Source organism: Panthera tigris, chromosome A1 (genome assembly GCF_018350195.1).
Source record: "Panthera tigris isolate Pti1 chromosome A1, P.tigris_Pti1_mat1.1, whole genome shotgun sequence".
Classification (NCBI taxonomy): domain Eukaryota; kingdom Metazoa; phylum Chordata; class Mammalia; order Carnivora; family Felidae; genus Panthera; species Panthera tigris.
The window spans coordinates 140,911,476-140,938,626 of NC_056660.1; the positions used below are offsets into that span (position 1 = coordinate 140,911,476).

Sequence of the window (27,151 nt, forward strand, 5' to 3'; positions counted from 1 at the left end):
GCTATTGTGTTTCAGGTGCTATATTTTCAGGCCAGTCATCTGCAGAGGCTCTCCTTGCCTGCAGTGGGCAGTGTCGGGTGTGTGACCAGAATATAGCAAATTTTAACTAGGTATGTTCTGGTCTGCTTGTTAAATTAGACCTGATACTGCTTCCACTAGAAGTGAAGCCCTGCAGAACTCTCTGGTTGGGGAACTTGGTGTGGGCAGTGGTTTCTGCTGGTCTTCATTCAGGGGAAAGGACCTGCAGCACTGGGACTGAGGCAAACTTAACTGTGAAGGGCAGTTCTGCCACAGAGCAGGGGTGTGGGACCTGATGTAAGCAGATTAGGTACCCAGTGTTGGCACTGTACTACTGATGGTGGGTGGCTCTGTATTTATGCTGACGGGCAGAGGAGGGAAACAGACCCAGCCAGCTCTTTTGTCCCTGGAGAGGCATCTCTGTGAATGCTACCTCTCAGGGACACTCTCCAAGAAGAACAAATAATATCCCTTTGTGTGCCCCAGGTGCTCTTCAGATCACTCTTTCCATACCATCTGCCCCAGGGTGTTTGCCTGACTCTTCTCCAGGAGCAGGGAAGCACCCCCAGGGCTCTATCCCAGCCAAGCCACAGATCTTTGAAACTGCAGTCTCTATACTCCACTAATTCCAACAACTTATGAAAACCAGCCCCTCTCGTCTTCCCAGCCAAAGGATTTGGGGAAATGTTCTCCTTGTGCATTTCCCTGTGTGCTCCTCTCTTTCTCTCACCTTTCTCAATGACCAGGGCTCCGACCTCTCTGCAACATCTGCTATCTGTTTCTCCCCCTAAATCACATCTCTGTACTTCCTACCTTCTTCAATGTGGCTTCTTCTCTCCTTTTAGTTGCAGAGTTAGTCCTGTCAGTCTTCAGGTTGATTTCTGAGATATTAAGAATGATTTGACAGTTATCTAGTTGTGTTTGAGAGACAAGATAAGCCCAGGGTTCTCCTACTATACCACCATCTTAGCTCCCTCTATCAACAATATACTTAAAAAAGGATCATTTAGGGGCACCCGGGTGGCTCCGTCACTTAAGCATCTGAGTCTTGATTTCAGCTCAGGTCATGATCTGATGGTTTGTGAGTTCGAGCCCCACATCAGGATGTGCACTGATAGCTCGGAAACTGCTTGGGATTCTCTCTCTCCCTCTCTCTCTGCCCCTCCCCTGCTTGCTTGCTGTCTCTCTCTCTCTCTCAAAATAAATGAAACATTTATAATTAATCTCTCTCTCTCAAAATAAATTAAAACATTTATAATTAATTAATTAATTTACCACAATCAAGTGGGATTTATTCTGGGGCCGCAAGGATGGTTCACTATTCACAAATCAATCAATATGATACACCACATGAACAAAACTAAGGATAAAAATTATATAATCATCTCAATAGATGCAGAAAAAGCATCTGACAAGACCAACATCCATTCGTGATAAAAACGCTCAACAAAGGGGGTTTAAAGGGAACATACTTTAACATAATAAAGGCCATATATAAAATACTCACAGCTAACATCACACCCAGTGGTGAAAATCTTAAAACTTCTCTTCTAAGGTCAGGAAAAAGACAATAATGACCACTCCTGTCACCATTATTCAACACAGCACTGCAAGTCCTAGCCACAATAATCAGACAAAAAAGAAAAAGAAAAAGAAAGAAAGAAAAAGAAAATAAAGAAAGAAACAAAGAGAGAGAAAGAAAGAAAGAAAGAAAGAAAGAAAGAAAGAAAGAGAAAGAAAAGACATCCATACCGGTAAAAAAGAAGTAAAACTGTCACTATTTACAGACAACATGATACTATAGATAGAAAATCCTAAAGACCCCATCAAAAAACTGCTTGAAATAAAAAAATGAATTCAGTAAAGTTGCAGGATACAAAATTAATAGCCAGAAATTGGTAGCATTTCTATCCAGTAATAATGAAGCATCAGAAAGAGAAATTGAGAAAAAAACACGATTTAAACTAACACCAAAAGGAATGAAATACCTAAGAATAAACTTAACCAAAGAGGTGAAAGACCTATATTTTGGAAAACATAAGGCACTTGAAAGAAAATGAAGATGATACAAACAAATGAAAGATATTCCATGCACATGGATTGGAAGAATGAGTATTGTTAAAATGCCCACATTACCCAAAGCAATCTACAGATTGAGTCAATCACTATCAAAATACCAACTGCATTTGTTCTAGACAACTAAAACAATCCTACAATCTGTATGGAACCACAGAAGACTCCAAATAACCAAAGAAATCTTGAGTAAGAAAAGCAAAGCTGGAGGTATCACAATTCCAGATTTCAAGATATACTACAAAGCTGTAGTAATCAAAATACTATGGTACTGTCACAAAAACAGATACATAGAACAATGGAACAGAATAGAAAACACAGACATAAACCCACAATTAAATGACCGATCTACCTATGACAAAGGAAGCAAGAGTATAAAATGGGAAAAAGACAATCCCTTCAGCAAATGGTGCAGGGGAAACGAAGAGCTACACGCAAAAGAATGAAACTGGACCCTTTCAATACCATACACAAAAATAAACTGAAAATGGATTAAAGACCTAAATATGAGACCTGAAACCATAAAAATCCTAGAAGAGAACAAGAGGGTAAATTCTTTGACATTGGCTATAGGAACATTTTTCTAGATATGTCTCCTACGGCAAGGGAAACAAAAGGAGAATTAAACCACTGGGACTACATCTGCAGGAAAAGCCTCTGCACCGCAAAGGAAATCATCAACAAAACAAAAAGGCAACCTACTGAATTGGAGAATATATTTACAAATGATGTACCTAATAAGGGGTTAATATCCAAACTCTATAAAATTATACAACTGCACATAAAATAACCAAATAATCTGATTTTCAAATGGGCAGAGGACCTGAATAGACATTTTTCCAAGAAGACACTGATGGCCAACAAACATGAAAAGGTGATCAACATCACTAATTTTGAAGGAAATACAAATCAAAACCACAATGAGATATCACCTTACACCTTTCAGCAATAACTAAAATCAAAATGGAAAGAAATAAAAGTGTTTGCAAGGCTGTGGAGAAAAAGGAATCCTTGTGCGCTATTGGCGGGAACATAAATTGGTACAGCCAACATGAAAAACAGTATAGAGGCTTCCTCCAAAAATTAAAAATAGAAATACCATGGAATCCAGGAATCCACTATTGGGTATTTGTACAAAGAAAACAAAAACACTAATTTGAAAAGATATAATGTGCCCTATGTTTATTGCAGTGTTATTTATAATAGTCAAGAGGGAAGAGACCTAAATGTCCATCAATAGACAAATGGATAAGGAAGATGTGGTATACACATACACACACACACACACACACACACACACACACACACACACACACACTATGGAATATTATTCAGCCAGAAAAGAAGAATGAAATCTTGTTATTTGCAACAACATGGATGGAGCTAGAGAGCATAATGCTAAGGGAAGTAAGTCAGTTAGAGAAAGACAGGTACAATATGATCTCACTCATATGTGGAATTTAATAAACAAAACAAACCAGCAGAGGAAAAAAAAGAGAGATAGAGAGGCAGACCAAGAAACAGACTCTTAACCATAGAGGACAAACTGATGGTTACCAGAGGGGGGTGGGTTGGGGGATTGGGGAAATAGGGGATGAGGATTAAAAAGTACACTTATGATGATGAAAAATAAAGAAAGAAAAATCAAACAAAAAAATTATCCAAAAAGTAAATTATGGTCTCTTTGTAAAAGATACACTATACAAAAGACAAAGAAATATAGAAATTTTTTCAAATATATATTTTCAAATACATTTCAGGCATATTTTCAAATTAAAATCAAGGGTAACAATATTAATATCAAATTATAAATTAAAGCAGAAAAATAAGTGGAATCTAAAATAAATAAATAAACAAAAAGCAGAGTCAGACCTATAAATACAGAGAACAAAGTGTTGGTTGCCAAACAGGAAAAACGGTGTGAGGTTGGGCAAAACGGGTGAAGGATAATGGGAGATAGTGGGCTTCTACTTACAGAATGAATAAATCACAGGAATAAAAAGCACAGCATAAGGAATATAGTAAATAATATCATAATAACAATGCATGGGGACCAAAGGTTCCCTTTGTTGTGAACACAGCATAATGTATAAACTTGTTGAATCACTCTGTTGTACACCTGAAACTCATGTAATATTGTGTGCTCACTTTACTCAAAAATTAAAAAATTAAAAATATCAAAACTCAAAAATTGAAAAAATAAGGTGTATGTTAATATTTTTTCACATATTCACAGAGTTGTGCCACCATCACTACAATCTAATTTTAAAATACTTTCATCCCCCATAAAGAAACCCCATACTCATTACTGTCACTCTTCATCCTCCCCAACCCCAGCCCTAAGCAACCACTAATCTACTTTCTGTTTCTACAGATACGCCCATTCTGAACATTTCACAAATGTAATCATACAATATGCAGGCTTTTGTGACTGGTTTCTTTTACTTGGGTATTGTATTTAAGGCTCATTCATGTATAATGGGCACATTTGGTTTGTTTCTACTTTTTGGCTACTATAAATAATGCTGTCATGAACATGTGTGCTTAATTTTTTATGTGGATGTTTGTTTTTATCCTACTCTCTTGGGTATATAACTTAGAGTGGGATTGCTGGGGTCATATGGTAACTCTATGTTTAGCTTTTTGATGAACTGCCAAACTATCTTCCAAAGCAGCTATACCGATTTACATTCTCAGCTGTAAGAGGTGAGCGCTCCAATTACTCTACACCCTCGCCAACACTTATTTTCCATCTTTTTATGAAAGCCAGCCTAGTAGGCCTATAATATTGAGGTTTCTCTTACAGTTGATCTCAGCAAAAAGGTCGAGAAGCAATTTGATATTTCTTTTAATAACTTTTGCTTTTATAAAACATTTTAGATTTTAAGTTGGTACCATTTTTCCGGAAGGCAATATGATCACATATCAAAAGCCTTAAGAATGTCAACACATACAAAAAATAAGAGGTCGCCTTGGTGGCTCAGTTTGTTGAGCATCTGACTCTTAATTTGGGCTCAGAGTATGATCCCAGGGTCGTGAGATTGAGCCCTGCATTAGGCTTCACACTAAGCATGGAGCCTGCTCGAGATTTTCTTTCTCTCTCCTTCTGTCCTTCTCCTCTACTCACGTGCTTGCTCTCTCTCTCGCGCAAAAAAAAAAAAAAAAAAAAAGAAAGAAAAGCAAAAACATTTTGATTCAGTGATTCCAGTTTTAGAAATTTATCCTAAGGAAATCATGGTCATGGTACAAAGAATTAACTACAGGGGTGCCTGGGTGGCTCATGTTAAGCGTCTGACTTCAGCTCAGGTCATGATCTGGAGCTATGCTGACAGCTAAGAGTCTGGAGCCTGCTTCAGATTCTGTGTTCCCCTCCCTCTCTGCCCATCTCCCACTCATGCTCTGTCTGTCTGTCTCTCTCTCAAATATAAATACACATTAAAAAAAATAACTACAAAGATATTTACCACTGTGTTGTAAATATAGGCCTGAGCCTATAACTCAGGCTTGCGAGCTAGATGAGATCTACTTAATTCCTCTTCCTACTTCCAGTGAGCAAACCAGTGACCTCCCTGTAACTTCTGGCTTCATTTTGATTTCTGTTCAATACTCATTCTCCATGTACAAACTGTTCCTTTATCACCCCTGGGTTTTAACTCAAACATAAGATGTGGCTTTTCTGGATTTACCCCAATAAAAAACTGTCACGGGGCGCCTGGGTGGCTCAGTTGGTTAAGCACCAGACTTTGGCTCAGATCATGATCTCACAGTTCGTGGGTTCGAGCCCTGCATCGGGCTCTGTGCTGACAGCTCAGAGCCCTGAGCCTGCTTCAGTTTCTGTGTCTCCCTCTCTCTCTGCCCCTCCTCCACTTGCCCTCTGTCTCTCTCCCTCTCTCTCTCAAAAATAAATAAACATTAACAAAAAATTTTTTAGAAACGGCCAATGACATCAGGTAGCTTTATGCTACAGAGATGCAGGAGTTAATGGGAAAGAAGGCTTTTACTGCCAAATTACTAAAATATCAATATGAAATGCCCTCGTTCTATTGAAAATCTCTGTCATTTTTGCCTACTCATGTTTTAGCCTTCTCCCTTATAGTTTGATCCTCTCTCTCCACACTCATCCCCTTATCCTCTTCATTTTCCTCTCTTCTATCCATAAATTTCTATTCACTTTTTTAAAGTTACTTTATCTAAGTCTTTGTCTTTTTCTTTCAACCCATTTCCTCACAGCCACACATTCCATGTGTAGATGCTAATCAAGATGTTTTTACCAACAAAGATAACCGACAAAATAACTTTCCTCATCCTAACTACAGTTGTAACAGAAAGACAGTGAACAAAGACGCAAGTCATTCAACAAGTATTTTTCAAGTGCCTTCTATAAGGTAACCATAGTTTTTTGTGTGTGTGCTAGGGATGTAACAATTAAAAAAAAAAGCAGATGCAGCCCTACTACCTGACATTATGTTATATATATATATCTTTTGAAAAATTTTATGTCATCAATGTAGTTTATGCATTGATGACATAAAATTTTTCAAAAGATATATATATAACATAATGTCAGGTAGTAATGAGGGTTATGAGAAAAAAATACAGCAAAAGAATAGTTAATGGTAGAGGGATGTTATTTTAGATAAGATACCCAGAGAACTATCTGAGGAGGTGTCCTTTAAGCAGAAATCTGAACGAATAAAAGAACAAATTATGCAAGTATCAGAAACAAGAGTGTCCCAGGTAGAGGAAACACCAAGAACAAAGGCCCCGAGATTGGGACATGCCTAGAGAATTGGAGAACAGCTAACAGAACAGTGGAAAATGAAGTAGACCATAGAAATAAGGTCCTAGAGGTAGGCAGGTGCTAGATTACACAGTGCCCTATAGGCCATGTAATGATTTTGGATTTTATTCTAAGACTGGTTGGTTGAAGAGTTTTGATCAGGACAATGTTGCATCTTATAGCCATTAAAAGGAAAATAAATTATCTCATGAAGATTATAGACAATATAGGGGCAAGAGCAGAAAAAGTGAGACCAAATAATAAACTAAGACAGCATTATAAGAAAGATATGATGATAGCTATGAATGACTAACCTATATAATAGATTTGATACAGCCCTTATAAATGTGTCCACTATGAGTGATGTAAAAAATATGTAATGACATAGAAAAATGTTTACACTAAATGTAGACTACGATCAGAATCACAGTTTATTCATCACTGTATAGTATGATGTTATTTTATAAAAGCATTATATGCAATGAATATTAAAGCTAGAAAAGACTTAGAGCTCACCCAGTCTACCAAAACCAGAAAAGTTACAGGTCTTAACTGACACAGCATTAAGTAGAATACAGATCTGATTCCCAATGTAATGCTCATTCTATCTCAACCATGGTCTATTCTATCAGCTCTCACAAGTACTTATACTTCTCTGCTAGTTTCACATTCAAACGGGAAATTTTATTTCCCAGAATCTTTTATTACTAAAACATTATTTTTTTTAATTCCAGTGAAATTTATATATAGTGTTATATTAGTTTCGGGTGTACAGTACAGTGATTCAGCAATTCTACATAACACTCCATGCTCATCACGATAAGTGTACGCTTAATCCCCTCCACCTATTTCACCCATCCCTCCACCTACATCTCCTCTGTCAATCACCAATTTGTTCTCTGTATTTAAGACTCTATTTTTGGTTTTTCTCTTTTTTTCTTTATTTGTTTTGTTTCCTAAATCCTACCTATGAGTGAAATCATATGGTATTTGTTTTTCTCTGACTTATTTCACTTAGCATTATACCCTCTAGATCCATCTATTACTAATATATTATTAATATGCTTAAATCTAGATTTTAAAATTAATCTATACTAGACTGAAGCCCTGTTCAAATAAAAAAGGTGGAGAGTAGGTGATCTCAAAATAAGCCATATGTATATGTCACTGAAGGACTCTTCACATGAAGCAAGTCACTGACTATAAATAAATATACTACATGTTAGCACCCATTATTAAAATACCAATGATTTTTTGAAATTCTAACAGTACACACAATCTGCCAAGCAAGTAACATTCCTGTGCAGCAAAACACAATTTCTGTGACACAAGTAACCATGTCTCCTTTGAAGCTGCAGGATTCCCTGGCTAAGATTTTATTTTAGACGAAGAGGGCCAAAAATGCTTCTTCTAGAAGCCTAACAGCCTATTCTACTCCTTTCTATGGTAACATAGTGTAGCCTTTCACTGTCTGACCCACAGAGGAAAAAAACTGATTTTAATTAACCATTAATTACTCGAATGCAGCCTGCATTATATGGAAAAATGTGTTACTTTCATCTTAATTTAAAAGACAACATTGGAGGTTCAAACTGGCAAGAATATACACTTTATAAATGCATTTATATCATTATTCCTCAGAGAATTGGAAAAGAGAGTCATTTTCCTATGGTTCTGTAGTGCTTGGAATGGTAAGAAAGGTATAAGATGATAAAATGAGGGATTCTCTTTGAAGCTTTTTGCAGGGCAAAGAAAATATTCTTTAATTTGAGAGCGTTTTGATTACTGTAAGTAGTTATCTGAATACTGAAAAGTAAAATTCAGATGAGGTCTTATTGAGTGCTAATAAAGTCTATTTGAAATTTAAGATCTTTGTGTTGTATTTGCTATAAATATATTAAAGTTATATGAATTTGTGCACTAAATAAGATCAAATAGAAAATAGAAAAGATTTGTCACAGGTATAGAATGCATGACCAATAAAATCAAGTTCAGCTATAAGAAAGAATGTTTATAAATATGGGGGAAAGTTGCCTCAATATTTTTATAATTTTATGTGCATTATTTTTCACATCTTAAAGCTGCCCAAGTATCGAAAAATACAGGACTTCAATAACAGTTACCAGCATGATTTGCTTTTATTACCTTTCTGTTCAAGACCCTTGTTTCCCCTTGTAGCATGTCAAATTGCCCCCAAAACCATATTATACAGCAGAGAAATGTTGTTCACACTTCACTGGCTATTGATTTACTTTATTTATTGGCACAAAATCAGCTTGAGATAAACATTTTGTCCCCCATTTCCACTATTGTAAGCGGTATACTTCATTGCAAGATAGGTAAACCCAAATGTGCAGGGTCACAATTCGACATGGCTTTCTAATCAATGTGTGAAAAATTATCTAATGAATAATGGGTTGCACATTTCCACAAACAAATTAACCAGGGTGAGACTGAAACTAATGATTATATTTATCTAATGTAATTTCACATCTGTTACTAGTGGTAGTAATTTTTTTTCTCTTTCATCCATGGTGTCCTCAAAATTACAACTTAGCTTTTCAGATACAGTTATAGGACATTAGTTTAACTAGAAAATAGACAATTTTGTGGAATGTTTATTTTTTTCTTTGAATGCCAGCAGCCCAGAGAAATATGATGCCATTTTATAAAATTTGGGGATTCAGGCGTTTCTTGATCAATAACCCTGTTGTGTTTTTACATATTGCCTGTGGGCTTAATTTGATAGCATATGGTTCAAATTCCATCATTCAGCCTTATAAAGAGCAAAATTACTCCATTTCACATGGTACTGTAAGACCATCTTTAATTCTACCTGTCCTTATATGAATATATTATTTATCCTGATTTAAAATGTACAATAGTTTAAATTTTTTTTTTTTAACGTTTATTTCTTTTTGAGACACAGAGAGACAGAGCATGAACGGGGGAGGGTCAGAGAGAGAGGGTGACACAGAATCTGAAACAGGCTCCAGGCTCTGAGCGGTCAGCACAGAGCCCGACGTGGGGCTCGAACTCCCGGACTGCGAGATCGTGACCTGAGCCGAAGTCGGATGCTTAACCGACTGAGCCACCCAGGCGCCCCAAAATGTACAATAGTTTAAAAAGTAGAAGCAGTTCCAACAATGAAAAGGTTAAATCCTAAACATCTGATTTGGAACTCAGGGCACCTAAGCCTTCCAGACAAGCCCACAGATACCTATTCCATCCACATGTACCTTTGTCATAGAAGCTAGCCACAAATGGTATCATATTTCAATGGGAAAGAGCATTCACAGTTTAAACCGAGACCATGTATCTTTCAGCTATGGTTGCCCACTCTTCTGCTACCTGCCAGGGAATATGAAGGAGTCTCCTACTTTAAGGTACTGATTCTGGCACCAGTGACTTGAGGAAAGGGCCTAACTGGGCTCAAGATAAAATGATAACTTCACATGGCAAAGACATGAGGAGCTCTAGAGGCAAGGGTCATCAGCTGGAGTGCATACCAGAGATATTTCGTGGCCCTACATTTTGCTCCCTATCCAGACAGACTTCAGCCTCATCCTGAAATGAAATCCTAATTTTAATAAAAAGCTCCAATAATTTGTATTCTAATAATTCAATTATTAGAAATTAAACTTTGGTAATTAGAGAGACGTCTGTAAAATCTACCACCTAACTGGATTCTCTGATAAAATTTTACTTCTGTGGGGAACTCTTCAGTTAGGCTCACTATGCAGAAAAAGCAGAGAACTGAGATACAACCTTGTGATCCTTAGAAGGAAAAAACAGCCCTTTAAGGCAGCAGTTCTCAACATTTGAGTTCTCAAATCTTCTTGGTCTCATAAAAATTACTGAGGACCTCAAAGAGTTTTTTTGTTTTTTTTTTTTTATAAATTTTTTTATTTATTTTTGGGACAGAGAGAGACAGAGCATGAACGGGGGAGGGACAGAGAAAGAGGGAGACACAGAATCGGAAACAGGCTCCAGGCTCTGAGCCATCAGCCCAGAGCCCGACGCGGGGCTCGAACTCACGGACCGTGAGATCGTGACCTGGCTGAAGTCGGACGCTCAACCGACTGCGCCACCCAGGCGCCCCTCAAAGAGTTTTTTTAATAGATTATTTCAGTAGTTGTATTATTAGAAACTAAAACTAAAAAAATTAATAGTTATTTTAACATAAAAATAAACCCATTACCAGTTACTATAACATAGCTTATTAAAAATAAATGTATTCTCCCCCCTTAAAAAATTAATGAGAAGATGGTATTAACAGAAGACAGCTGAATTCTCATACATAAGCCCGCCTTCAATTTATCATGATACGTTATTTTGACTAAAGTATATAAAGAAAATCCAGCCCCAGACAGGTATGTAGTTGGAAAAGAGGTTATTTTCACAGATGTTTTGGATAATTGGGGATATTCTTCTTGGATAAAAAACCAAAATGTATCAAACGATTGTAATTTAGTTGCAATATGGAATCTGAAACCATATCAATGAAATTTTCATACTTTCTTATATTAAAAATATATTGGTTAATCTTACACTTTAGATCTAACTTGCACGATTTAGTACCATCATGCATTGGTGATTTGAAAAATATTATTTTACAGAATTATGTAGATCTTTCCAATGCTGACACAATTCATTATCTAATATTTAAAAATCATGTTCAGCAATTAACCACAAATCTCATCAGAAAAGTTTTTAAATATTGGGACACTATCAAGTTCACCGTGGCTAATAGAAGTTTTCCAAATACTATCTAGTTTTCACTTGAGAGGCTGAATGTTTATCAATGGCAATAAACACTATCAGTTTGTTTTTCTTGAAAGATCGCTGTTCATCTTTGAGAAAATGTCTGCCACATACTCAACTCTGAATAGCTACTTTGTCATTTGTTCTCTCAAGTAAAAATAGTATTTCATGAAAAAAGCAGCTAGGTCACCTCACAATGCAATCACCCAAGTCCTTTTCTTTCAAGAACCACTCCACACTTTGATATGCAGGCAAAAGTGCTTTATGCATGGTTCCTATTTCCTCACCCAGATCCTAAAAAAAAAATCTTTTACAGAGCTAATATTTAATAAAATCAATTTTTTACCGATCAAAATGTTCTTAGCTGTTCATCTAAAATGTTAAGTGAGGGGCGCCTGAATGGCTCAGTCAGTTAAGCATCCAACTTCAGCACAGGTCATGATCTCATGATTCATGAGTTCAAGCCCAGGCTCTTTGCTGACAGCTCAGAGCCTGGAGCCTGCTTCGGGTTCTGTATGTCCCTCTCTCTGCCCCTCCCCTGCTCATGCTCTGTCTCAAAAAGTAAATAAACATTAAAAAAAAAAAAAAAAAAAAAAAAACCTTTAAATGTTATTAAGTGAAACTTTTTTTTTTTTTTTTTAAAGAATACCCAGACAACTAGAACAGTTTGGTGTCATTGTATTGATTCACTCTAAACATGAGCAGTTTTATCCATCATTGTTTTTGTACCATCACACCAAATGTCAGCACAGTGAAAAAGGTTAATCACATCTTAGTCTTATAATGAAAATGGTTTTAATCTCCTAAAGCTCTTAAAGGGGACCCCAGATATCTGAAGGCTACCTTTTGAGAATCACTGCTCTAAACAATCTAACATATTGCGTGTATGGAGGGAAGGCAGTGGTTGGAATAAGAGAAACAAACGCTTTCTAAAAATAAACCAGAAAAATGAGGAAAAGACATTTTGAACATAAATGAATGTTTAAGTCATTTGGCTTTCTTTATAGCTTGACTGATTTTAGGTAGTTACTTCATTCTTCAATCTTGCTTCTGACCCTCATATCAGTTCGGTCTCAATGAGCAGTTTTATGAGTCAATACTATACAAACTATGAATGAAATTTCATGGATCTGCCTGACCCAGAAAATGTGTGAGGGTTGAAGCTCCTTCAGTAATCTAAATTAAAAGGGAAGCCTCAAAATCACCTAATCTCATAGTATATACCTCGTTGTATACACCAGAACGTAAGCTCCGTGAGATAGGATACTTGTTTTGTTCACTACTTTATCCTCAATTCCTAGAACACTATCTGACTCAAAACAGGTACTCAACAAGTATTTATTAGATGAATGAGTGCAGCCCATATGGGTCTACACAAGGAAAAACTAAAAATAATACAATTCATCATTTTACAAACACATCCAAATGAGTGTTTCAATCTTCAAAGTAATCAGAGAGACTACTGTCATTTTCCAGTGATGCAGCAGCTACTGCTTACAGTTATTTTTTTGAACACCAGACAGACAGTGGTGAGAAATGCACTGCAATTTGATACAGAAAGACTTGTCCTAGAATCCTGGTTCTAGAAATTACCACTGATAAAAAAACTGGGCAATGACTTCACCTGAGATAATCTTCTTAACCATAAAGAAGACAGAAAAATAACTATCTCACAGAGACATTGTAAGAATGAAATTTAATGAAACCACATTTGTTGAAGTATCTAGCACAGTGCCTAGCAAACAGGAAATGACAAATGCAGGATAAATGCTAGTGTGTACGTCCTTCCTCTGATAACTTTATTCCAACTTGCCTCTGCAAAATGCCCGGCCCCAGTTCTCAGTCCGTACATTTAGAAGGAGCTTCACACCTAGAATTACGGGCCTCGGCCTAAACAATCAGTGCATCATTTCCCAAGCACAGTCACTTGTGTGAGATGACCATATATTTCTGTCAAAGCCAATGAGACTCAAATTCTTGCTAGGTATCCTGGAAAGAAGAGCCTCTCTCTTTCCCACTGGACCTAAACCTTGAAAGATGCAGACAGGAGTTTCTTTAACCAGCCGAGAACCACAGGGAAGAATCTGCCTGAGAATGTAATGAGTTCATCCTGAAATTGCAATGTTAGAGCTGAGAGATACAGAAGAACTAGGTTTGTGAACAATGCTTGAGCTCCCATCAAGTAATGCCTAAAGCCAAACTGGTCTCTGGAATTATGTTAGTCAATAAATTCCCTTTTTCCTAAGTAAGTTTGGGTTAAGTTTCCTGGCATGAACAATAGGAAGAGTCCAGTCTGATGTAATTTTCTTCTTTTCCAAAAGGTCCAACTAGATTTGTACAGACCATTATGGTTCAATGCCAAAGCTGCTGATGAGGGCTGAAACAAAATGCCAAAGCCTGTCCTTAGGCTTTGGAATTACTATGATTTTAAGCAAGCCAGAAGTTCAGGTTCTCAAAACATTTGGTTAATATTTAGATCAGGTGTTCCTGAAAAAGAAACTGCATAGTAATTTCAAACCTAGAGTCTCTAGACATTTAGGGATGTGTAAATGCAGTAATGAGCAACCTCAAGCTATTACTACTATTTCTAAAAAGAGTAAAAGCTGTTCCCTTAATGAGGTTAACTAAAACATAAATTTATTGGCTCTTAGTAGGAATTATGTCTACTCTATGCAGTTAACAGTGGTTATCTCTTGCTAATCAGAAGCTCTCTTACTGTCAGATACATCACTAGCTAGACAGATAGATAGATATCCTTGACTGATTTTCCAAATGAGAAAATTATTTATTTAATAAATTCTATATGATAGTGAAAATTTTCCAAAACACAGGGTTCCATAATGTGAGGAGAGGTGAAGGATTAAAAAAGGACTTTGGCACTTGGTAATTAAAAAGAAACAACAACACTAATATAAGGTTATAGCAACATTTTTCTGGATATATCTCCTGAAGCAATGGAAATAAAAGCAAAAATAAACTACTGAGATTACATCAAAATAAAATGCGTCTAAACAGTGAAGGAAAAAAAATCAACCAAACCAGAAGACAACCTAATGAATGGGAGAAGATATCTGCAAATGACATATCAGATAAAGGGTTAGCATCCAAAATACATAAAGAACTTACACAACTTAACACCAAAAAAACCACAAATGTATAGAACAGTGTAACAAAATGTTACCATTTGTTTATAAAAGGGAGGAAAATATATAATCTACATTTGTTTATAATGCACTTTAAAAATCTCTAGCATATATGGGAAACTAATGACCACCTGTTAAGAAGGAGAATTTTGATATATGGGGGCAGGGTTGGGTGGGAGGAAGGCTTTTTACTAGATCCTCTTAGGTTTTAATTTTTAAGCATTTGGATATATTATGTGTTGAAAAACATTTCAAATCTAGCCTCACCAACTGGATGAGCCAACTTTCACTTCATGGATGACCCACCAAAGACAGCTACTGACTAGAACCAGCCCTAAGTAAAATGATGGAGACTATCCTTGGGAACCTCATCCTACCAAACTTTCTCTTTCCCCTGTGTTAGCACATACTCTTAACTGTTTCTTACCATTGTCTATCCTCAAAGTCCTCACCACTCATCTTTCTTCCTACCCCACATGCCCAAAAATCCTCACCATAACTCACTTCTCTACCATACTCTCTTTCCAAATTTCCCAAGGCAAAGATTACATGCATTCTTCATTTATTAGCAATGGATAATTGCAGTTGGCTTTTCACCACCTCTCTGGGACTAGGAACATGTTGGGTGGGAGTTTTCCAGCATCAAATCCTTTTCCTACTTGGGAGAACCTATTTTGTATAGTCTTGTGACACGCTTTGTTCTGAGGGGCCAAAGGGGACAATTCCCTCCTTTCTCTACTCTCTGAAAGGTAGAGCTGCTTAGAACTCTAAAGTTTAGAAGAAGAATAATCCAATGTCAAAGTTTGAATTAAGATTGATTTAGGGAGGAACGCAGTAAAGATGGAAGTATCCAGAGATGAAAGCAACTAGCTGGCCAGACTTTTATAGCTGCCTACACTCTGGGGCCCTTTTGGTTCCTGCTCACTTTCCAAGCCTGCTCCTCTCGCTTCCTGTCATTTCTGTGATTCTCCATTATCTTTTTTTATTTTTTTTTAGTTTTTTTTTTTATGTTTGTTTATTTTTGAGAGAGATAGAGAGAGTGAGCAGGGGAGGGGCAGAGAGAGCTGGAGACACAGAGTCCAAAGCAGGTTTGAGCCTCTGAGCTGCCAGCATGGAGCCGGACACAGGGCTCACACCCACGAACCGTGAGATCATGATCTGAGCCCAAGTTGGATGCTCAACTGACAGAGCCACCGAGGTGCCCCATGTGATTCTCCATTATCTTCACAATGCATCCTTTTTGCTTAAAACAGCAAGATAGTTCTCTGTTTCTTGTCATTAAAACTTTCACTGATATATACTCTGAACAAAAATCTGAGTACCTATTATGGGCAGGGGAGGATACAGAAGTAAAAAATTCAAATATGATCACTTTTCTCAAGGAGATCGTAATCTAGTTTTATAGATGTAGAAAACTAAAAAATACGTGTTAATGAATGGTATGGTCAGAGAACAAAGAAAGAAGTCAATGATTTGGAGAAGCCAGGGAAAGTTAAATGTGGCTTTCCCAGGCGAAATTTACCACTCTTGCCCTCCTAAGCAAAATTCATCACTCTTCACAAATGACTTTTTAAAATTACTATTAAAATTAGCTTGTTACATACCAGTGTCTCCCACAGTCTCCCACAGTCTGAGCTCCCTGAAGACAAAGATTTCAAGAGCCCAACTAGTGCCAGAAAAACTCACTCATCCATTAATTCCACACACAAGGCTAGAAACTGGTCACAGTGTGAGATGAGTTCATTTTCAAAGCATTTGGATAAGGGTAAGAGAGGAGAAAGGGAGCAAAAGCATAAGAAAATGGATTAAAGTTTCCTGTAGAGGAGTAGTAAGAAATAATGTTGGAAATACAGAGGGCAGCCATTATTCAGGGCGCTGAAGACCATGCTAAATATCAGGAAGATTGGCAAACTAAAAATGGCTACAGGAACAAGTAGCAAGTACAAATGAGTAGTACTTGAGAAGTGAGCTAGAGAAAACCAACAGAGGGGCACCTGGGTGACTCAGTCCATTGACATCTGACTCTTGATTTTGGCTCAGGTCATGATCTCATGGTCACGACATTGAGCCCCGCATCAGGCCCGTGCCAGGCATGGAGCCTGCTTTAGATTCTCTCTCTCTCTCTACTCCTCCCCTGCTCTCTTGCTCTCTCATTCTCTCTCTCCAAAAAAAATTTTTTAATTATAAAAAGAAAGCAATAGAAAGTCATGCAGGATGAAGTGAAACTATGTCATGTCTAAAACCATTCGAATTAAAGAAAAAATACTTTTCTGGTTGCAAAAAATAAGTTCATGGGCCACAGACTTCTGCTGGGCTATGAAAACAGTTTTGATGGAAATGCAAGCTGGTGCAGCCACTCTGGAAAACAGTATGGAGGTTCCTCAAAAAAACTAAAACTAGAACTCCCCTACGACCCAGCAATTGCACTACTAGGCATTTATCCACGGGATATAGGTGTGCTATTTTGAAGGGACACCTGCACCCCCATGATTATAACAGCACTATCAATAACAGCCAAAGTATGGAAAGAGCCCTAATGTCCATCGATGGATGAATGGCTTAAGAAGATGTGCTATATATATACAATGGAATATTACTTGGCAATCAAAAAGAATGAAATCTTGCCATTTGCAACTACGTGGATGGAACTGGAGGGTATTACGCTAAGTGAAATTAGTCAGAGAAAGACAAACATCATATGACTTCACTCATATGAGGACTTTAAGAGACAAAACAGATGAACATAAGGGAAGGGAAAAAAATAATATAAAAAAAGGGAGGGGGACAAAACAGAAGAGACTCATAAATATAGAGAACAAACTGAGGGTTACTGAGGGGTTGTGGGAGGGAGGATGGGCTAAATGGGTAAGGGGCACTAAGGAATCTACTCCTGAAATCATTGTTGCACTATGTGCTAATTTGGATGTAAATTTTAAAAGATAAAAAATAAAATTAAAACAATAAAAGGTTTTTTCTTAAAAAAAAAAGGTTTTGAGTAAGACAGAAGGAGGATCAGAAAGTTATATAAGGAGAAAAACCAAGCAGTAGTAGACATGGAGAGAAAACAAAAAAGCACAAAAAGGCAAGCAAGAAAAAATAAGGCTCTGAATTAGGAGTAGAGCAATATTCATCAATGGATGAAACTGTTTTATAAAAAGTTAATAGTGAACTAAATAATGAAAGTGAGGCTGTCACCACTTGACCCCACTGATTCCAGCATCACTAAAAATGAGAAAACAGGAGTGTGATAAATACTTCAAAGAAAATTTCCACAGGACTTTATTTATTAGGTAGGAAACAGAAGAAAAGAGGAGAATAGGGATTAATGATTATTACCCCCATATAGTCCCTGGCAACTGTAGCAATGACTATGACACTGACAAATATATGGAAACCAAGAGGTAGAACCAGTTTTCAAGAGGGATATTAGAAACATCTATGGTGCAGTGATAAGGACTTCACATAGGACAGGTGGTCTGCAAGCTCTATCACCATTTAGCCACTTCACACTGAACAAACACAACCTCCTGGCTCCATGTCCTTTTCTTAAAAATGAGATTAAACCAGATGTTCTATATGACTCTTCTAGATCTGACATTCCAAGATAAGTTTGGTTTAAATGTGTTTAAAGTATTACAGGATACTGAGGTGGGGGGGGGGGCAGATTTTCCCAGTGGATTTTTTTAAGTATATAAATTTCTTTAATAATACACACACAGAACACCTGGCTGATTCAGCAGGTTAAGTGTCCAACTCTTAATCTTGGCTCAGGTCATGATCTCCTGATTCCTGAGATCAAGTCCCATGTCGGGCTCTGCAGTGACAGCACAGTGACTCCCTCTCTCTCTGCCCCTCCCCCACTCACACACGTGCACACTTGTGCTCTCTCAAAATAAATAAATAAAACATAACGTTGATTTAAAAAATAATAATATACACACATGTGAGGAAAATACACAAAAATAACAATGCTTGGTTTTTAAGTAGCATATAAATGGGTTTTTAAATACTTTTGTTCTTACTAAAGAAAAAAAACACAAACACAAAAAAAACAAAAAACAAAGAAAAAGGGCACCTGGGTGGCTCAGTCGTGAAGTATGCAACTCTTGCTCTTGGGGTCATGAGTTCAAGCCCCACACTGGGTGTAAAAAATAAACAAGTAAATACACTTTTTGCTGATTTTGTATATATTTTAACTTTTCAAAAAAATGCCTATATCTAGATTCTCCAATTCCACTCCTTCCATTTTCACTTAAATGCATACCCAATTAGGCTTTTGCCCGTAGAAGACTTCAAGAAACTGCTTTTTAAGCAAATTGTGGTAAAATGTACATAACAAATTTACCATCTTAACCATTTTTAACTGTATAAATCAGTGGTATTACATATATTCACATTGTTGTACAATCATCACTACCATCCACACACAGAACTCTTTTTATCTTGTAAAACTAAAACTCAATACCCATTAAACAATAACTCCCATTCTCCCCAAAGCCCTAGCAACTATGCGCCTACTTTCTGTCTCTATGAAATTGACTACTTTAGGCATCTCATATGAGTGAAATCACATTATTTGTCCTTGTGCAACTGGCTTATTTCACTTAGCATGATGTCCTCAATGTTCTCCCAAGTTGTAGCATGTATCAGAATTTCCTTCTTTTTTAAAGTCAAATAATATTTTGTTGTATGTATATATAGCATTTTGTTTATTCATTCATCCATCTTTTGGCTACTGCAATTAATGCTACTATAAACATGGGTATACAAATACCTCTTCAAGTCCCTGCTTTCAATTCCATTGGGTATATATTCAGAAGAGGAACTGCTGGATCATATGGTAATTTTTAATTTTTAATTTTTTGAGGAAACACCCTCCATCTTCCATAGCAATTGCAACAATTTACTTTCCCACCAATACCACACAAGGGTTCCAAGTTTTCCACATCCTTGCCAACACTTGCTATTTTCTGTTTTGTTTTGGTTTTTGATCGTAGCCATCCTGATGGGTCTGAGGTGATTTTGATTTGCATTTCCCTAATGATTAGTATTCTTCATGGTTTTAATCAAAAGACACATGAGCAGGATGCCTGGGTGCCTTAGTCAGTTAAGCATCCAACTTCGGCTCAGGTCATGATCTTGCAGTTTGTAGGTTCAAGCCCGGTGTTGGGTTCTGGGCTGACAGCTCAGAGCCTGGAGCCTGCTTCGGATTCTGTGTCTCCCTCTCTCTCTGCCCCTCCCCTGCTTGTGCGCTCGCGCTCTCTCTCTCTCTCTCTCAAAAATAAATAAAAACATTTTTAAAAATTTAAAACATAAAAGGACATATGAGCCAACACAAAGAGCTCCAAGTGGCCAAAGATAGAATATTTAGAGCATCAAAAAATATCTAAATACAACTGAGTAAAATACACCAAATATATAAACCTCAAGTGTAAAATGACACCTTAAAAAAAAAAAATCTCTTCCTGGCGCCTAGGTGGCTCAGCCAATTAAGCGTCTGACTCTTGATTTTGGCGCAGGTCATGATATTGCAGTTTGGTTCCTGAGACTAAACCCCACATCAGGCTCTGCGCTGACAGCATGGAGCCTGCTTGGGATTCTCTGTCCCTCTTTCTCTGCTCTCGCTTGTGCACACACTCGTGTACATACTCTCTCACTCTCAAACAAATAAACTTCTTTAAAAAGCTCTTCATTAAACACTACTGGAAATAACTAGGGCACACATTACTTATTCTGAAGATTTGCAGTTAAAATGGAAAAATTAAACATTTTTCCTGCCTTTCACATACAAAATGTATTTTAGGATAATCAAATAGCTCTAGGTGATGAAATAAAGTTATTTACTAAAGAATTCTACCTAATCAACATGGAAGGAATGACAGAATGAGAAAATCATAATTTTGCAAGCCCTAGTGAAGCAAATGCTTCACACAATATTCATAAATGTATGAAACCATTAGCTAAAGTGGTGATAGGAAACTGTACAATGGAGATCGGGCTGTAACAACTTGAACCCCCTGGTTGATCACTGCATCACTGAAATGAAGACAAGCAAACACTGTGTGCTTCCTGATATGATCAAATATGAAGCATACAGCACAACCTATGAAATATTCATGCCCAAAAATGTTGGACCTAAATCTGATTAAAAGCCTCTACAGTGCACTAATATGATAGCCAGTAGCCACATGTAGCTATTTAAATTTAAAAAGTAAAATTAAAAATTCAGTTTCTCGATCACAAGTACTCAAAAGCCACATGTAGCCATTAGACAGCACAGGTACAGAACAACAGTGCAGATACACATTTCCATCACTGCACAAGTTTTACTGGATAATGCTGCTCTGGAGCTAAATTCTATTTACAAGAAATATGGAAGGATAAGAGGAGTAAAGGAACAAATAACATGACTCTAGAAAGAAGCAAGCAAACAAATCTAGAATGCAGGGGTTTCTACAGACCAGTTAAGTGAATGGAAGGGGGAGAAAAGAAGGGAGGAGGACACTACTACAGATTTTAAGACTTAAGATATGAAATATTCAGAAAAGGAAAATTTATACAAAAAAGTAGATCAGTGGTTTCTAGGGGCTGGAGGCAGAAGCAAGGATTGACTGTAAATGTGTTTGAAGAAATTTGGGGGGAGTGTTGAAAAGCTTGAACTGGATTATGACAATCAATCAATCAATCAATCAATCAATAAATAAATAAAACTGGATTATGATGGGGCACCTGGGTGGCTCAATCAGTTGAGCACCCAACTTCAGCTCAGGTCACAATCTCACAGTTCATGAGTTTGAGCCCCACATGAGGCTCATGCTGTCTGCGCAAAGCTCACTTCAGATCCTCTGTCCCCCTCTCTGTCCCTCCCCCATTCATGCCCTCTCTCTCAAAAATAAACATTAAAAAAAAAAAAAACAGGAGCACCTGGGTCACTCAGTTGACTAAGTGTCCAGCTTTGGCTTAGGTCATGGTCTCACAGTTTGTGAGTTTGAGCCCTGCATCAGGGTCTGGGCTGACAGCTCAGAGCCTAGAGCCTGGTTCAGATTCTATGTCTACCTACCTCTCTGCCCCTCCCCTACTCATGCTCTGCCCCTCTCTCTCAAAAATAAATAAACATTAAAAAAAATTTTAAAACACACCACAAAAAACCGACTATAATGAAAAAAAAACTGGACTATGACCAACTCTTTTAAGTTCACTAAATATTACTGAATTGTTCTTTAAAAGCCAAAAGAGACAAATCTAATGTGCAAAACTTTTTTGAACAAGATTCTAAGTAACTCTAAAAAGATATTTTGAAATAGTCAAAGAAATTTGATTATGGATTAGATTATACCAAAAAAATTAATTGTTGGAGGGTATGAATAGAATATTTATTCATATTTTTAAAGGTACATATAGAAATATGTACAATGTCTGAGATTCACTTTAACAGACTCAGAGAAAAAAGATGAAAAAAATAATGAATAAAGAAAATGAAACAGAAATCTTAAAATTATTAGATATGGCTGCTTTATACATGAGTTCATTGTACTATTTTTTCTATATTTGCATATGTTTGCAATTTTTTATCATTAAAAAAAATTAATGGCTACAATAATACCCTCTCATAATCAATCCTACAAACCGAATCTATGATGAAGTTTGTGACTTTCCAATATTACCGGCAACAAAGATACAAGGTGATCATTTTTAAGTAAGTTTCAATTTTAGAATTATTTTAAGTCCCCAAAGAAACACTCAATGATTACATTTAAGTCACCATCTTAAACTTCAAAAAATTTTATAAGCCCACTCTGTCTGGGGGCTTTGGACGAGGTGAAGCGGCAGGAGGAACTAAATACACACATATTTTTCCCCTACTAGCTGAGCTGAATCTCTTTCATGATATACTTGACACTAAGTCATTAAATAAATCCAATAGCATTCTCAGTAACTAGCCTGTGATAAATATGCCTGGCACCAGTGCAATGTATTCAAGCCTTTTCAACAGCTTTTCCTTTGTGCACATCTGCAGGCTTTCTATGCATATCTGCATACAGAATCCACAACCACATTCTGCATTATAATTAATGTAACAGCACATTTGACCAGGTCCACAGGGTTTTGATATATAACCATTTTTGAGATCTGCTGGGAACTGAGGATGTCCTGCGGAGAAAGTATGCCTAATTTCAAATCAGGAACCAGACAAGCTCTAAGTGGTAAGACAGTTGTTTTCCGTAAACAGCTATGACATAACTGTGTGTATGTGTGTGTGTGCACAGACATGCGTCTATCTCAAATCACAATGCTCTTCTCTTTTACTCCTCACCACAGCTGTCATATACCCACTCTAAATAGTCAAGGAACAGCCCCAAATGCACATACAGATCAAATTAAAAATCTTATATAAAAAGCATTCTTTGGTTACCATTGACAGAGAAAATCACTGAAATATGGATTCAACTAGGGATATATAGCAAGTACAGAAATAGTAGACCTGAACTATACATCTCACCCATTCTGTACCTTTGGTAATTAAAATCACCTTGCTCAGTTCCCCTTAACCTCATTTTTAAAAAGTTTACTTTGAAATCTAGACTGAAATCCCATGGCTAGGTAAGTTCTTACGTACATGCACTTCTTCAAAGGCCTTTGGGGAGTACTCACTGTCAGCTTATATTGTTCAATTCACTCTGTACTGTAGCACAGAAGTCCCATGGAATTCAGCAAGGAGCAGAGCAATCTGATTCTCTACCACCCTAGCCTAGAATGCTGTAAGTTAGCACTGTCTAATAAAACTTTCTGTAATGACACTCAACACAGTAGCCACTAATCACATGTGGGTTTTGAGCACTTAAAATGTGGCTATTGTGACTGAGGAACTGAACTTTTAATTTTATTTAACTTAAACAGGCACATGTGGCTAGTGGTTACCATATTGCAGGACGTAGCTATAAGTAACTTTCTTGTGTTTTCACACAGGTTTCATTCTCTGTGTCTCTATGTCTCTCTCTTGCTCTCATCTACAAACACACACATTCATACATCAAATCTTAGTATTTAACTGAGTGATGGGGTTATGGAATCAGATTCAAATATATTTTGAATGAATAAATATGTATTTATATTTAATAGTATTTACAACAAACAGGTAACACTAGTATCGCAAAAGGCTCTAAGATAATCCTATAGACATTAAAACTACATATATGAAAACATACCCCAATATGGAAAATACACAGTGAAAGAATACAAAATACCATCTATTTTTTTGGTCACAAAAAATTAAATAGGCACATGCATGAGGATTAGAAGGTATCATAAACCAAAGAAAAATAATCAGATGGAGGAAGGAATTATAAGTGGATTTCATTCATATACATAAAGCTTTAGAAAATAAATTAAGGTTGAAGAGCAATGAAATATAAAGGTCTAAGCATAGAAATAATCTCAGAAAACTTGAATTTGGGGAATAGGTAACTATCCTACATTGGCAGCAACCTAGAGGGCTAAGGATAAGGAGACTGAAAAGAACTCAACCTGTGCACTGTCGGGGGAAGGTCTAACTAAAACTGAGAAATCTGGAATGCCTGGGTGGCTCAGTCAGTTAAGCATCCAACTTCAGCCCATGTCATGATCTCATGGTTCATGGGTTCGAGACCTGCCTCGGGTTCTCTGCTCTCAGCACAGAACCTGGATTCTCTGTCTCCCTCTCTCTCTGCCCCTCCCCCACTTGCTCATGCACCCTCTCTCTCTCCCTTTCAAAAATAAATAAACATTAATAAACAAATAAAATTGAGAAATCTATGACTAAGAGAAAGAGGGAAAGAAAGTTTGTAAATGAGAGTTAATAGGTGTCAATGTTAACATTTAGTCAGTAAAAGACTTGAGGCCATTCCAAGGCTGTTAGCTGAGAGGTCAGAAAGGCTCAACATTACCCTTAAAGACAGACAACAAACTGAGGGTTGATGGAGGGAGGTGGGTGGGGGATGGGCTAGTTGAGTGATAGGTACTAAGGAAGACACTTGTTATGATAAGCACTGGGTGCTGTATGCAAGTGATGAATCACTGAATTCTACTCCTAAAACCAATATTGTACTGTATGTTAACTAACTAGAATTTAAATAAAATTTTAAAAAGAAAAAATTAAATTAAACTAAAACAAAAACAAACAAACAAACAAACGCTCAACACTGCTTTCTAGGTGAGACCCATTCCTGAGATTAGCATCAATTACACTTAATTCACCTGGACAGCTTCAGTGACTGGAACAGTGGTTCTCAAACTTCAAAATGAGATTCTTAAACCCCATCCCTAGAGACTGAGACATATTGATTTAAAAAAATAATCTGTTTTATCTGTGTGGGTTAGGAAAAATAAAGACACCCCACCCCATGCAACTTAAAATCTGTCTTCTATTTAATAAAGATGATTAAACATGTTTTTTTGATAACTTGGGAAACTCTAGCATCTCTGATCATAGCCTCTTATCTTTTCATAGATTTTAGGAAAGGAAGAAAAATAAGAAAGCTGTCTTTATACATGGGAAGATATGTCAAGGTAATAATAAAGGAGGTAGACTTGTTTTGTAGGACATCAAGGCTAAGACAGAGGAGCGATGGCTTCAGTGTAATATAAGAATGTATTAGAAGAGGGGTGCCTGAGTGGCTCAGTTGGTTAAGCTTCTGACTCTTGGTTTCAACTCAAGGCATGATCTCACAGTTCATGGATTCAAGCCCCACACTGGGCTCTGCACTGAGGAGCCTGCTTGGGATTCTCTCTCTCCCTCTCTCTCTGCCCCTCCTCCTACTTGCACTCTATCTCAAAAAAAATAAATAAACTTTAAAATTAAAAAAAAGAATGTATTTGAAGAAATGAGATTCCTCATCAGGTGGTGAGTTTCCTATATCTTGAAGATGTCTAAGCTGATGCTATATGACCACAAGGTCTGTAAGTTGTGTGAATGATTTGACCAGCAATAATATTAGATAACCAGTGACTTTCCTTCCTACCTTGATACAACCTACCTAGTATCTCATGGAATTTACTACTGTTACCAAAGAAAACTCAAATATCATTTGAAAGTATTTGATGTGACATATATTTGCTTCGTTGTTCATGATGATCAGATAAGAAGTTCACATCAATAGAATTTTTTTTCACTTTTACACTGTAAATTACTTGACTTCTCTTTCACTTTTCCAATACCTAAAGTAAAATATTGTATTTTTACCTTATTACCACCTCAGTATCATTTATTCAACAAATATTTCTTACCATCTAATAAGTGTCAGGTGCCATGCATTCAGGCCAGGAAATAGTTGAACTAATCATCAATACACACATAAGTTAAGAGATAAAGTCCCATGGGTGATTCTCCCAAAACTTAGATTTCGTTGTCTCAACCTATCCCTATGTTCCAGGTCAGACTTTCCTATATTATACCCAATGAAGCCTCCATTTTCCCTCTCTCCCTCACCCCATTTACCTGAGAGATGCATGGGCAGCATGTCCAGCTGTTACTTCTCCCAAGCCCTGACCCCAGTTCCAGATGTCCCTGAAGCAGCAGAAATTTGGGGCCAGGAGGATGAGGACTGCCTGTCTAGAGGAAACAACAGGATTACCATAGGGAAGGCAGAAGGAAGCTTCAAATCAGGATATTACATAGTAAAAATGGACTCTGGGGATTTCACAGCAGAGGAATAAAAAACATAGGGAAGAAAGAGATGAGGTTTGTATGGGAGCAATGGCTGGAGAGGACTACTTTAAAGCCATAAATGGCCCAAGTGACTTTGGAGCCCAGGGTGTCACCTAGGAGAAGGCAACAATACAGAAGTTGCCACTTGTGTCCTCAGAAGTTTTGAGGCGATCAATCTCTAAGGAAATCTGTAAAATCTTGGTTACTCTAGAAAAGCTGATGTTTGAAGACAGGAACTGTGGAGGGGAGGAAACTACAACTGATACTTTTATTGTTTTTCTCTTATTGTGAAATATGTCCAATGAACAAAAGAATATATATACCATTTAAAGAATAATAAAACCCACCTATGCTCCACCCTCCACATGAAGAGTATTTTTCTTTACTCCTTTTTCTCCAAATTCTGGAGCATCCATAAATAACTGAAGTGGATTTTATCTGGGGGGCCAGTTTCAGGTGTGGTATCATTTCTTTAAACTGAAGAATGCCCCTGTGCAAATCATTCTATCTCCAACACCATTCTTACCTGCCTCCTAATGCTTAATTGTTAATTGATTAAGATAAAGACATTCTTTCTACACTAAAATCAAAGGGTTTAAAATGGATGAGTTAGCATATTGCTTTAAATCTTTTCAAAGTGTAAATAGTACCAACTAATTTCCTACTGTGAATGGGGAAAGGATGTGAAGG

General features: G+C 37.0%; 1 protein-coding gene across 8 annotated transcripts in view; it reads right to left on the bottom strand.

Annotated features, from left to right (window-relative positions):
* Window positions 1-27,151, bottom strand: part of WDR41 (WD repeat domain 41) — a 196,225-nt gene that overhangs the window by 153,979 nt on the left and 15,095 nt on the right. For 2 of the 8 annotated variants that reach the window (XM_042988889.1, XM_042988884.1), the window contains exons 1-2: window positions 26,809-27,093; window positions 26,252-26,361 (exon numbers count right to left, since the gene is read on the bottom strand). In XM_042988889.1, the coding sequence (XP_042844823.1) occupies window positions 26,252-26,361; window positions 26,809-26,929 (231 nt within the window). In that variant the 5' untranslated portion in view covers window positions 26,930-27,093. Of the gene's footprint in view, window positions 1-26,251; window positions 26,366-26,808; window positions 27,098-27,151 lie in introns of those variants that run through there. The other 6 variants (XM_042988913.1, XM_042988908.1, XM_042988900.1 and 3 more) reach the window with 5 other exon arrangements.